Source organism: Equus asinus, chromosome 8 (assembly GCF_041296235.1).
Source record: "Equus asinus isolate D_3611 breed Donkey chromosome 8, EquAss-T2T_v2, whole genome shotgun sequence".
NCBI classification, from domain to species: domain Eukaryota; kingdom Metazoa; phylum Chordata; class Mammalia; order Perissodactyla; family Equidae; genus Equus; species Equus asinus.
In genome coordinates this window covers 82,618,598-82,632,747 of record NC_091797.1, presented here as the reverse complement: position 1 = coordinate 82,632,747, position 14,150 = coordinate 82,618,598, and the positions used below count along the sequence as shown (strand labels likewise).

At 47.9% G+C, this 14,150-nt stretch overlaps 1 protein-coding gene across 3 annotated transcripts in view; it reads left to right on the top strand.

Moving 5' to 3' along the window:
* Positions 1–10,268, top strand: part of FBXO21 (F-box protein 21) — a 38,278-nt gene extending 28,010 nt beyond the window's left edge. For 2 of the 3 annotated variants that reach the window (XM_044775798.2, XM_044775797.2), the window contains exons 11-12: positions 146–303; positions 6,111–8,364. In XM_044775798.2, coding sequence (XP_044631733.2) covers positions 146–303; positions 6,111–6,298 — 346 coding nt within the window. In that variant the 3' untranslated portion in view covers positions 6,299–8,364. Of the gene's footprint in view, positions 1–145; positions 304–6,110; positions 8,365–8,555 lie in introns of those variants that run through there. The other variant, XR_006531553.2, reaches the window with a different exon arrangement.
* Positions 10,269–14,150: the final 3,882 nt, after the last annotated feature.

Here is a 14,150-nt window from a genome sequence, read left to right as displayed (position 1 = left end):
TCCTGAAAAATGGTTCAACATAGGGTAAAAGCAGGTAAATTTGTAGGACTGTGGACTTAAGAGGGGCCAACCCGTTGTCTATACTTTTCAGAGTTGCCGAGACAGGGTCCCAGGAGTTGATTTGCCGTGTTCTTGTGTTAATTAGGTATGGCTACAACTGTGTGATCTATGGTTGGGACCCCACCTGCATGATGGGACATGAATGGATTCGAAACATGAACGTCCACAGCCTGCCTCATGGCCACCATCAGCCTTTCTATAATGTCCTGGTGGAGGATGGTTCTTGTAGATATGCAGCCCAAGGTGAGTAGCTAGTGCTGTCTGTACTTTTAATGACACCCGGGCATATTTTAAGAACTCAGTTGAGCACTCAGATACTGTGGGCACAGGTCATCAGTTTTTTCATAAGTGACACTTGTCCCGTGACTCACCTCCTCAGGGCCGATAGTCAGCTAAACGTGGTGGGTGTGCTCTGGTGTGGGCATCCCATGAGTTAAATAGTCACCGCCACGGCGTCTCCCTGTCAGTCACCACCACAGCCAGGACCCTATTCCAGTGCTGTTGCTGACCTCTCTTCTGATTGGGCATTGCCTTTGCCAATCAAATTCCCATCAATCCTACTTCCCAGGCCCTGCCATTGGCTCCCTCCAGGCAAGGAGGGTCAGCTTGTGCCCTGCCCGTACTGCCTGCCTGAACTGGAGGGCATTGAATGGACACTTGGGGGAGCCACCCTAGCACCCACTGGCCTCCTGAGACTGGCAGCCAGCTGTGCTCTGGCAGAGATGCCCTCGAGTGGCCACTGTGGGGACTGCAGTCCACAGCACCAGCTCCAGGAGCACCTGGGAGGGTCAGCTGGTGCTTGGTAGGTGTTTGGGGCTAGCCCAGGGCACTCGTGGGGCGGAGACAGATGGAGCCTGTGGGGGCAGGTTAGAGACAGATGCCCTGAGGGCGGGTCTCCCCTTTCTCAGTCCCTCCATTCTGCGGGATGCATCTGTTGCAGGCCTGCCTGTCAGGGCTTTCACAGCATGCACTGTATTGATAAAAATGAACATGAACACTGGCGTATGCTGCTTGGCCTCGGGCAGCGTTCTGATGTGCGTGACTTCCGTTGGAGAACACGATCGCCGTCGTCCGCCTCATTTTATACACGAGCAGTCTGCAGCGCATGGAGTGCTTCAATTCTAACCTCAGGGTGAATCGGAACCCAGGTGGCTTGGCAGAGAGCCACGTCCTTGACCATCGTGCTGCGCCTTTCTGTGTCTGACCCACAGCCTCAGGTTTGACCCTGCTCAAGGTTGTGTCAGGAGAAATGCAATCACAGAAATACTGGGTGTGTAAAAGTCTCAGAAGTATCAGAAAGACTAGAAAAAGTTTCACGTTAACTATTGGTAACTTACCAGAAGCTGAGAGAGGATCGTATACATTGCCAGGAGTTCTGCTCCTGGAGACGACAGGTCACACTGCAGTGAGAGGTTACAAGAGGGCGTGATAGGTGCCGCGTCCAGTGAAGGCGCTGACGGTGCTTTCACTTAACTTTGAAGCTGTGTCAAATAAAAAACCATACTGACGGTTTCTAGAAACCAACAAATGATTTGGAAATTATAGAATGGTTCATGGACCATTTGCACTCCCACTCATCACTCTGCACGTTTCACAGTCCACCTCATAGCGTGTGTCACAGGAGTGAAGGGGACGGTCGTCAGCACTGTGGGCCGGTGTCGATGGCTTCACTGTGGGCATTCATCCATTGCCCATTATGTAGGGTTGATATTAAGACTTTCTGTATTTAGTATTTGAGTTCCTGGAAACATTTATATTAACTTAAAAATGGGCTTTTTAGAATAGGTGGAACTGGGTATTTGGTTTTAGGTGTTGTGAATTTGTCCAGTGTCTATGGTGAAGATTCAGGAATTTGTCTCTAATCGTATCTTACATAAAAGTGCAATGTAAGTTTTAGAGTCATAATATTGCAATGACTTTGTAAAAAAATTTTATCTTGTTGTCAGCTTTATGCTCTTAAAGTTGAGATTGAACTAAGTGATTGTGGGTAATGTTAGCAAATTACCTTTTTTAATTTTAAATTCTGAGACCCGTAGAAAATTCTTGGAACTGAAGAGCCGGTATGCCACACGGTAGCTGTCTGTCTTTGTCCGCTAGCGGTTCTGTTGGCCTCAGTCAGTGTTTCTGGGCGTCTGTTGGGTGCCAGCCAGGTGCTTGGCAGCAGGGGTGTGGACATGGAGAGCCGCGTCCTCGTAGCTCCCTGCAGAAGGACCTGACGTGACGTGGGGCTCCCCGGGGCCCTCTCAGGTCTTGTGGCCTCGGTGACTGTTGATATGCTGGTGCCATAATCTCAAAGCCTCGTTTCCATCCCCTGCTCCTCTCTGGGCCCATGCCCACCTCTCCAGGAGCCCCCTGGGCATCTGCACTTGGAGGCGCTCAGCAGTGTTGCCAGCTGAACTCGTCTTGCCCCTCCCTTGTACCCACCCCAACCTGCTTTTCCCATCTCCTCAAGTATTGCCGCCTGGGCACCATCTCTTACTTCTCTGTCCCGCCCCTCATCATACATCAAGTCACTCGACACATCACACTGTTTCTGTCTCCTGAACGCGTCCCTCGTGTTTCCATCTACTTATCTCCATTCCTGTCGCCCTCCTCTCTGTGCCATAACTATCTCTTGCGTATGTTGCGCCAGCTTCCTGACTGGTACCTGCCTCCAGACTAACCCCTGCATAGGGCGTTTTCCTCAGCAACAGCTAAAGGATCTTTCCAGCGTGCACTTTGGACCAGGTCATTTGTGGCTTAAACTACCTGTCAGGAGTGTCTTAGTAGCAGACCAGACTCCTTTGCGTGGCCCAGAGGTAATCTAGACCCTCTCCCACAACTCCTCTGTTCCCATCCCTGTCATACTCCAGCCGGATCAAGCCTCGATGTTCCTTGAGATCGCCATTCTCACAGGTGGCTGTCCCTCACAAACAGGCTGTTTCCTCCTGCCTCGCGTGCTTCAGGTCCTGCTTCACGTTTAACGTCACTTCCTTCAAGACGCTGTTCTCACCCCACCCTTCCCCCTCTACCCCCACTCTGGGCCGTCTGTCCCTGCCCCGCACTCCCTGAGCACCCTGCCCGCTGAGTCCCTGCGCCCTCACGTCCAGGACTTCCTCTCGGACGGCCTGGCTGCCTCGCTCCATCCTGAGCTCCCTGAGTGCAGAACCGAGTCTGCCCTGTTCACTGAGGGATCCCTAGCCCCATGGGTCATTCCAGACAACACCTAAGTGCTCCCATTCGGCTGGAGGGAGGGAATCCCTGTCTGAGAGAGAGAGATGCTTGTAAACAGAAGTTCAGAACCATGAGGTGAGTGCATGTAACGTGTGGTGTTTTGCAATTTTGGATTAAGAGCACTTTCAGACAGTGAATACCCTGTATACCCACCACTACATTCAGCAGGTAGCATTCACCATATCTGTTTCATCTGTGAAAAGAGATTTTTGTTTTTTGCTGAACCATTTGAAAGAATATTGCAGACGTCATGACCTAAGTGCTTAATCATGCTTCTTCTAAGAGTAAGGACGTTTCTTTGCATTACCACAGCTGCATCATCACAGCTAACAAACAGAAATTATTTCGTAATGTCTGATATTCGGTCAGTATTCAAATTTCCCAGTGGTCTCAAGCATAACTTTTACAGCTGTTTGTTTGTTTGTTTGTTTGCTTTTAGATCCTGGTCTAACCAGGAGGCGTGCCTTGCATTTGGTTCTTGTGTCCCCTAGTCTCTTATTAAAGAGCAGTTTCTCATTCTTCATCTTGTTTTTTCTCTTTTTCACAGGTCTTTGACTTTTTAAAGAGTCCAGCCCAGTTGTCTTGTAAATTGTCTAACATTCTGGATTTGTCTTGCTGTTTCCTTATCTGTGTGTTGTGTGTAAACTGGAAGGTCCGCCTGAGGCCTGACTAGCTCGGGCTGATGTTTTGACGTAGTACTTACTGTCGGGTGCTGTGCGCCTCACCTTGCGTCTCGTCCAGAGGCCCATGGTGTGCTGTGTCCCACTGCCACTGCTGCTCTGTTCCCTCTACTTCTGCAAACAAGAGCATTCCTCCCTCCCTCTCCGCTGTCTTCCTCTCTCCCCCTCTCTCCTTCCCCCTTCTCCCATAGACTCCTGGGTTTTTACTTAGTCACTGTGTTATGATAATTTGGGACAATTTCATGCTCAAACTAGCTCATATTTAGCTGCTGGGAGACCTTGAGAGGCTAAATATTAAAAATACTTATGTTTTTGAGCATTTCTGCGTTAGTTTATTTGCATTGTTATTTGTTTTTAAACTTTTTCTTGATCTAAATTTTTGACTTTTAGCTCTAGTGATCCTAGTAACCTGGGTAGAACCCATTAATGAATGCTTTTCTAATTATTAGCTCTCCACAGAGAGTTCAAGAGTGAATTATAGGCCATATACATACATGACATCTTCACATAATTTTAATCTGCACAATTAAGAGAGAATTTTTCCTTCAGTATGTTAGAGTTCACCTAAATCCTAATGGGATATACAGCATCTTGCGTATTTATAATTTTTCTTCCCACTAGGGGGCATGCTGTTATGCTTTCTTGGCACAGGTAGGAGAGGAGCAACTCCTGTCTCCCCATCCTCCCTACTTCGCTACTACGGAAAATGAATTTCACAGATGCTCTGAATTCAGGTCAGCTGCCCGCATCGGAAGGCCAGGAATTCAACTGCAATGCGAAGATCTAATTCTTGCATATGTTCTGTCTGTAGTGATGGGGCACCTTGTAGAATGCTTGGTGCATGCAGTGCCCTCACCACGTTAGTCTCCTCTCCCATAATTTGTCATACACTTCCAAGCTAAAGTTTCTCACACACACACACACACACACACACACAGAGTCCATGGCAGTCTTCACGTGCTGGCACGTGTGTGAGGATTTCCTACGTTGGGTGGAGTGTAAGTGTTCAGCCATTTCAGAGGGCCGTCTGGCTCTGTCTTTTAAATTGTAAAAATCTCAAGTGCTCCTTCTCTGACCTGGCTTGCGCAGACTCCCGTGGGCTGATTCAAGTGATAGGCTGGGCAACATATGGCTGCGTATTGATGGGAACTGAGACTGGAACATAGTCAGACTGGGGAGCATCTGCCTGGCCCAGCTGCTTTCTGGTGCCAGATCCTGGGGTACATGGCTTGGCTTCTCCTGGTTCGAGGGCCCACACCCAGTCTAGGGCCCGGCCTCTGTGGCCAGTAAGGAAGGGCACACAAGATGTCATCCATTCATTGGGGCCATGAAGGAGCCATTTTTCAAATAGTTTTTTAGAGAGAAGCCATCTAAAGGGATTTCAGCCTTTAAAATACCTCATATGTATTGTCACATTTTTTTTTATCATTCCACTTTAAAGGAATCTTATCTTTTATTTCTTTCTATAGTGGCAAGTTAGAGAGCAAGGAGAGGAGGTAGTATGGTTTTCCTAAGCGATTATACAAATGTCATGTAACCCATATCCATTTAGAGCCTAGTGTTGCGAGCCACTTTTCCGTTCCTCCCACTGGATCCCACGACTGCCCTGTGAATGGCTGGCTCACCTCTGGACGTACGCAGCCACACTCAAAGGAAGGCGGGTAGAGAGTGATCTGTGTAGGAGGGACTCACATCAGTAGACAAGAAGGATGCAGGTCTGAGAGTTGTAACCAAATGTGTGGAGGCTCCAGAAGCTCAGGCATGGGCGAAAGATGAGCGGGCTAGGATACCCTAGTCCCATACGTTTGGCTGTGTGCCAGATCACGCACAGGAACATGCTGAGTCTCCAGCTTGCCAATCCCCAAGAGACTGCTGGAGTTTTGCTGGAACCAAAACATCTTGCTCAGAGAATAGGAAAATACTTCTGTTCAGTGTGGAGCTGTTGGGGACCCCATGCCACCACCCCTCCGGCCCCTGATTGCCACTCGCTGCCTTTTTCCTGTCGCTTCCTCCAAATTCCCATAAACATCTTCTGTCTTTCCTTTTGTCCCCACCTCTGAAATGCCACTCAAAGGGGTAATTGGAAGTTCTCTGGATAAAAGATGCTGCAGAAATGTCCGTTTTAACAAGAATGTCCATGTGCCTCTTTATCAACAGAAAACTTGGAATATAATGTGGAGCCTCAAGAAATCTCGCACCCCGATGTCGGACGCTATTTCTCAGAGTTTACTGGCACCCACTACATCCCGAACGCAGAGCTGGAAATTCGATACCCAGAGGATCTGGAGTCTGTCTATGAAACAGTACAGAACATTTACAGTGCGAAGAAAGAGGATGTGGAGTAAAGTCTGGTCGGGGACCTTGGACCTTTGCTGCTGCTGCTATCTTCCAAGAGAACAGGTTCCGGAAGACGACGTCTCTACGGACCCCTCTGGACTCACACCACCAGGAAAGCCACTGGACCAGTAGTGCTGGCTGCCTCCTCCCAAGTTTAAACGGCGCGTGCCCTCCCCCAGCTGCAAAGACGATGTCGCTCTCCGCGTACACTAGTGAATTCACTTGAAAGGCACTGTGTTCAGTGGCATGGCTTGTATGCTTGTCCTGTGGTGACAGTTTGTGACATTCTGTCTTCATGAGGTCTCACTGTCGACACTCGTATCATTCTTTTTATTCACTTGCCATTGTGTCTGTCTGCATTTGTCTCAGAGCGTTTCATTTGCTGGACAGATGGGGTTGTTTGCATTAATTTCTTCCTGATTTCTCTGTGGAACATGTGTGGGCCTAAGTCAGAACTGTGTGTCATTTTACCCTGAATCGAGTTGCTTATTCGAAGGTAATGCTGTAGGAGATGTGGCAGTGTCTTGCAGATGGAGACATTAACAAACTAATGGTAATCAAAATCATGTGAATTTATTTTTTTCTAATTTTTAAAGCAGATTTCACATGTTTATCTTTTTCTTTATTTGAATTGGGAGAATGACACGGTTTCCCTTCCATATTCCTCTCTGGATTTATGCTTGTATCTTAACGAATCATTAGTCTTCTATTTTATTACATAACATTATTTGAGAAAATGCATAATAATGATTTTTGTGAGTGGATTTTCCCACATTCATCTACTGTTCTCTTTAAAATAAGTACTTTTTTAAAATCCAGTATCATGAGTAGATCTTAAATTAGTGATGTGTTCTCTTTATAAGAAGTACAATCTGATGTTAAAAGGTTTGCCTTTAGAAACCATACTCCATGGTCTCCAAAGACCTAAAAATGAGTTTCACTTTTCTAATCAGAAAAAAGAAGAAATAATGAACCTTAAAATTTTTGAAAAGAAAAGAGGAGGTTTCATGTCCCCTGTCATTCCTTAGAATCACTTCAAAACCTTTTCGAATATGGCACGGTAGAACCAATGAAACATCTTTAATTTTGATAGTGTTGGGTCAGTGGGAGAGAAGACGTGAGTGTGACCTGCCCCGCAGTAGCCATTGCCGTGAAACATGAGCAGGAGGAAGCCGGTTCCTGAGCCCCCGGGGCTGACTTCCGGTTCACACTCGCTGGCTTCTCTGCCATGTTCTTGGTAACTGGGTGTGAAGGGCCCGACTCTGTGCCGCTCTGGAACGCGCACCCTTCTAGACCTGCCACTTCTCTGGCGAGCTCATCTTGTAGTTAACCAGTAGGAACGACGTTCTGGAGTCAGGACCTAGTTACTCTGCTCTCTCAGTCTAGAAGCAGCCCTGTGCTCTAGTGAAAGGCTTTAGGGCTGTGGCCCAGTCGCGCCTCGCCACCTGTCTTCATTTGCATGCAGTATTTTCACACCATGTTTGCTGACTGCCTCTTGTTCAGCCCTCGGAAACCCTGGGATGACTGAGGTCTGGGGAAGCCACCTGAGACCACTTAATGGCAAGTGACAGCTATTAAGAAGTTATTAGAAAGAGACGGGGATTTGGCCAGGGGCTCCTTCCAGCCTGAATTAGCTGTCGCCCAGGGTCCGTGTTCCTCGGCAGTCAGAGCCACAGTCGGGAGATCTGGACTTGCCCCCTCCCGGCGCCCATCCCACCCGAGGTGGGGCTTTACACTACTCCCGTGCGAAGGTGGAAGTTAGGTCACATGGGGCTCGTGCTCGGGAGATGCATTGCTCGGAAACCGTGGAGCATGCTGAGAGTTATAACTGTCGGTTTTCTGGTTTGGTTTCCTTTTTCCTTAGAGTAACATCACAGCCAAGAGAGATGGTTGACCTTTGCTGACCCTGTGTACATATGTATCTAGACTGTTTTTAAGTGTGTTTCTTCATGAACGCTTCATTTGGCTCCAGGAAGCCGGTGTCACCTGTGTAAGTTGGTATTTGGGCACTTTATATTTTTCTAAAAACGTGTTTTGAATCCTGTACTCTAATAAATCACGTTTCTTTTTAAAATTTTTCCAAAAGTTTTCTCCATTTTAAAAAGCCCTGTTATAAAAGAACTTTCACAATGTTAAAATATTAAATATTTGGATATAATAACTTCTTTTCTCTTCAAATGAATGCCAAGATTTTTTTGTACAATGATTAATAAATGGAACTTACCCAGAGAAACCACACAAATGGCCTGCCCGATTTCGTTCCAGAACAGAAAGTCCAGCCTGGCAACAGCGGGATGTCCCCACTCCTCTTCTCATCAAAATGGGCACAAATCTGCTACTGAATCTTTCTTAACGTTGGTGAGTGAACAGGGACCTTGCTACTAGGATTTCCCCCAAGCGCTCATGTTCTAAGCTTGCTGGTAACCTTGGGAGTATCTGGTTATGACGCAGAGGCCACAGCTCTTTCGTTCTGTTAAAATGCGTGCTGTGAAATGGGAACTGTGAGTGCTGTGAGGGAAGCCCAGGGTCGCAGTGCGTCCTGACGATGGCCTGACGGCTGCACGGGTCCTCCAGGGCTCCAGTTCTCCGTGATGCCACCACAGACAGTGGAGAGGAGATGTTCTGGGCTAAACTAGGCACCAGTTTCCCACACCGCGGCGCTTCTCAGAACTGTTAATGTGCAGTTGTGCGCCGTGATCTTCCAGGAGGAGAGCGGTGTGCCGTGTCTTCCTAACTTCTCAGGCCCTAGAACCTCCCTCCCCTGGCGCGCGCGCACACACACACACACGCACACACACAGCATCCCCGAGCGCCAGGGTTTGCAGATGAGCTCTGGGAAATGCTGTCTCAGTGAGACATCACTTATGTCCCGGACTCTACATTATCATCTGACCAGTTTGGCCAAGCATCTCATTGGAGAACATTCTCCATCTAATCGGATTTTGAAAGGCCAGCTTTATGTTGTCTCTGCCTGAACCTCATAACAGATCTCCACTAGAAGTGCATTTACACGGCAAAATTGTTTTATCACGAAAACCAGCATCAATACTGTTGCTGAATCAATTTTATGTTTTCTAATATCTCCTTCGAGTCTTGTTCTAATTTTAAAATGTCTCGGTCTTTCTTCACGTGTTAAACGGAGTCCAGCTTTCATGTTTGAGGCTTTCCTCTGCCACACTAGGGCCCTTTGCTATAAAGGAGAAATATTTCTTCTCCTTAGTCCATATTCCAAGTAAGTGAAATTGGACTACCAGCAACTTTTTAATTCAAAAGTCTTGTGGCCATAAGAATCAGAATGTAGCTCTTCATGATTTTCATTTGATTTTTGGAAGGAAGGAGAGAGTGTTCACCTAGACGGAAAGCAGGATTTGGCTACATGACAATTGATTTTTGGCAGACGTTCGTAGCTGTGTTGCATGTGTGACTTTGTATTGTCTGCTTAACCCTGAGCCACGCACGGGCCTCACCTGTCCATAACCCCCACAGCAGCCCCACAGGGCGGGGCCAGGCAGTGAGTATTTTCGCAGGCCACATAATGTTTGTGCGGTCTCTGTCACATATTCTTCCACACAAAACACTCTTAGCTGGAGGGCTGGACGAAAACAGGCCGCAGGCTGGATTTGGCCCATGGGCCCTCTCTTGCTGAGCCCTGCTATGGGATCGGCCGGCCAACGGAGGAGCACACCGCCCAGAGGTGGGGACCCAGCCACGCACCAGGTGTCCGACCCCCGACCCCCAGCCCTTGACACCCGCACGACCGACCACTTCAGCAACTACCTCGCGATGTTCTTGCCCTTTGCCTTGGCGGTGACTCTAACCTCTAACATTTCAGTTCTGGAAATTTAGAACCTTAGGAGAAAAGGACATTCCTTTGGTGAATAAAATTATGTGCAATTATAGAATAAATGTATTATGGCCATTTAGCAATGATTGTATTAGGGTAATGCTAGTTCTGTAATAAATAGACCCAAAAATATATGATGGCTCTATCACAAAAGAACTTTCTTGCTTATGTAACACTGGGGAGGGGAATGGGTTGGTGGGGTGGCCCTCGGGCAGCAGGGTGACCCAGCCTCACTGTCTTCAGCCTGTGGCTTCCAGGAGCACCCTGGGGCTATCTCCCTTCACCCAGCCTGGAGGGGAGTGAGCGTGGAGGGGCAGCTGGGGGTGCTCTGGAAGCTGAGACTGGGAGCGGCACTTAGCCCTTGCACTCGTGCCTCGAGGGAGGGTGGGAATGCGGAGGACACTAATGTGGCTAGCGCTGTGGTCCAGTCTCAGTCTGCTCAGGGAGTGCTCTTCCTGTGCGGGACATGCCCCCTTCCCCGGGAGGCAGCCTGTGTGAAGTAGGCTGGCTGTGGTGACAGATGTCGCCAGTGTCAGTGGCTCAGTCCAGAAAGGTACTGCTTGCTCCTGCCGCAGCACGGCCACCAGGCAGGGGGCTTACTCCTTACAGGTCGTGCTGCTGTCTTACACCCAGAGTCTTCTCCACAGGGGGCATGGGAGGGAAGGAGGAGACCTCACAGGAAAAACTATAGTCCCTTACGTCCGCCTCGGTAGCTAGATCTCAAGTCACTGACTCACAGCCTAACTCCAGAGGAGGCTGGGAAATGGCCTCCGGGGTGCCCAGGAGGAAAAGGAAAGGTCTGGGAGCTCTGCCTTGTCTGTGCCCTGAGCCTCTCCGCCCCACTTCCCCCGTCCCGCCCAGAGTTCAGTTGTTCTCCGAGGGCTGCTGTCCTCTCCATCAGTCCACGTGGCTCCTTGAGGACAGGCCTCCATGAACTAAAAGAGTTATCCGACCTCCCACCCTTGTCACATCCCCCCGATTCCCGTTCACTGGTGAAGCAGGGACAGGACCACTGCAGTAAAAACTCCCACCTGGAAAAAGAAAGAATGAGACGCAGCAGAAGCCACCAGCGGAGGAGATGGCGGGATTCTGCCCTCTGGGAGGAGTCCCTCCTCCATTGTTCCCAGATCCTGCGCTCTGGGTCCACTGCTTCCTGGTCTGTCACAAGTGGGTGTTGGGGGTGCGTCCTCCCCAGGAGCTGTGCGGCTCTCACAGTCAGTCCCCTTCCGGCCTGGTGCAGGTTTGGGGGCCAGTGCAAGACTATTGATTTTTACAACAAGCTTGTGATTCCTCTGCCCATGATTCCCTCAAAAACTTAGCAGCCTGCTAGCCTATCTGTGCCAGTAATCACACCCAAAGTTCTTTTCCAGAACTTTCCAGCCTGCTTTACTTCCTTGCTTCTCTGCCCCATGCCTGTCTCTTCCCCCCGACTTAGTGGTGGTTGCCTTAATCTGATAGTAAGTAGGCAATGCCGAGTCTCTGTTGCGTGGAACATTTTCACCGGCCTTCATTGCTCTAACTGATTCCCTCCTTATCTCTTGCTGTGGATGCACAGAAGCCATTGCCCTTTCTAGCATAGGAAGCCTAGGATTTCTGACTCCGGTTTCAGGTCTCAAACCAGCACATTTTTGCCTGAACATCTCTTTCTCATCATGCCCTGCTGTCAGCAGCAAAGAGCGACCAACACACACTACCTTCTGTCCCTTATCAGCTACTCCCCTAGACTAGCTACAGTGCCAGTGACTCCACCTTCAAGTTATGCACAGCAGTTGAACCGAGTGTAACCCCCCAAACACAGCCTCCAACCTCCCAGCCTGCCCCGGGGCGTTTCGTTGCCGCTTGACTGCTAAGCTGACACCATATAGTTTAGGTTTTTGTCACAGCGGTTCTCCTTTCAAGGATTCTTTGTTTTATTTTTAAGTTTAAAGTGGGCTCATGTTTCCATAGGAAGTTTACTTCCTGTTTGGCTGTGCAAAAAAAGCTGAGGCCAGTGATGGCAGGTTTTCTGAGGAGTGGAAGGGGCTAAAGCCAGTGCTTTAGTGAACTTAGGAAAAGAGGTTGCACCGAGTGAAGGAAAACCGGAGCGGGCAGCAGTTGGACAGTCTGCGTTATAGAGTCCTGGCGTGTCAGAATTTCCTGCTCCTTCTCTTAAAGTAACAGAACTCTTAATGGAAATGTTCATATCTAGGTGTTGAATTTGGGGGACATTAGAGAACACTTTGAATGACGATTGCTTTTCGTATCTCCAAACACTATCATGTCGAGGGTTCAGAATTCTTTAGTAACCTCCCATTTATGACATGGTCATGTGCCCAGTCACGGCTGTTGATGAAAATAATCCATAACCAATCTATAAATGAAAATTTGGGTGACTTTATTCTGAGCTAAAATGTGAGGACCATGGCCTGGGGCCTTTCATCCCAAAGGAAGAAAGGGCACCGAAGAAGTGGGGTGCACAGAGTGGTTATACACCCCCAAAGAGGATGTTTCACATAGGGTTGAAATGTCCCTTTTACAATAGTCACGAGACTGCTCTGTCGGCACAGCGATTGATGGACACAGCAGGTAGGTCTGCTGTCTCGGTGGACACAGCAGGGTGGCAGGTCTGTTGTCTCGAGCTGGGTGGTCACAGGTGAGCTGGGTGGTCAAAGGTGAGCACAGCAATCAGTTCCTAGCCTAGGAAGAGATGCTTATCCTTAAGGAAATGCGGGGGAAGTTGCACCTTTATCTTAAGGGCATTTGTTCTTGCCGTAGGAAATGTTTAAAGCAGATGTACAATGCATGCTCAATGGTCATGTCAGGCCCTTTTGGAAAAACAAAGTCAGGCCGAATTAGGTTTACACCAAATGGCTTCCTCATATACTCCAATATGTCCTATTGCTTGCCATTTCTATTTGTCATTTTCCTCTTTTGATCTATAAGCTTTTGATAGAAAGCATTGATGATCAAAATATTGTCCCTCGGTGCCAGGGTGGTTGCTACCTGCCCTGGGTCCATCATGTCCCTCGGTGCTAGGCTTTTATCTCATTGATTTGCCCAGTTGTCCACACTGGGGGGAAATAGTGGACAAGCATAGAGGTATATATATTCACAGAGGAAGCATTTCGTAGGTTATGTAATTTTCAATTAATTTTAGATTGTTGCACAAACATTGTATATGTGCTTTTCTATGACTCTTCACATTTACATTGTATATGATCATAGAACAAGTATAGTAACGATGATAATAGTTCAACATCTTTGAAAACATTAGTTTAAAATGAGTTCTTAGGCATAGTCTTTATCAGAAAAGGAAATTTGTCCAGGGTTGTAAGATAGATCAACCATCTGGAGTCACCACGCAACCATTATTCTAGTTTGTATGCCAGTCTTACAACACTGAGTAAAGAAAACAACAGTTAGTTTGAACATTATGACTAGTACAAGAATTCCAAGAAGTAGTAGAAATAGGAATTGCAATCGGGATGGAAAAAGAGAACCGATACTGAAAGAGAGCCAACCAAACACATCAAATTGGGTGTAGGATCGCATAAGGCATTCACCTGTTCTTTCACGTGCTTTAGCAGAGATGACACATTGGAAGACTCATCACGCATAAAAACACAGCATCCAGTCTGAATGATTGTGTACCACCGTGGGATGCAGTAAGAATATCTAAAGCCATTCTGTTTTGAAGGACAGCCCTTGTCATTAAAGACATTTCAGTCTTTAATAAGGTTGTTCCTCCTTGACTATCATTAAGGGCTTCTTGAGGAAATTTAGTCAGAGCTTCCATATGTAATATTGACATCTTTTAGCCCCAAACAAGGAGCAAATATAGCTGCAAATATAGCCATAGCAGTGAACACTGAACGAGTCCATCTGGCCTTAAAGAGAGGGAGATTGGCAACAGGTTTTAATGCAGCCTGACTCCTTCACTGCTTTTAAAGGTAACTCAGGGTGCAGTGTCTTAGCCATCCAGGCGGTACCAAGGCCAGGGATTTGTTCCACATAACCACTGAGTTCCATCAGGAGTC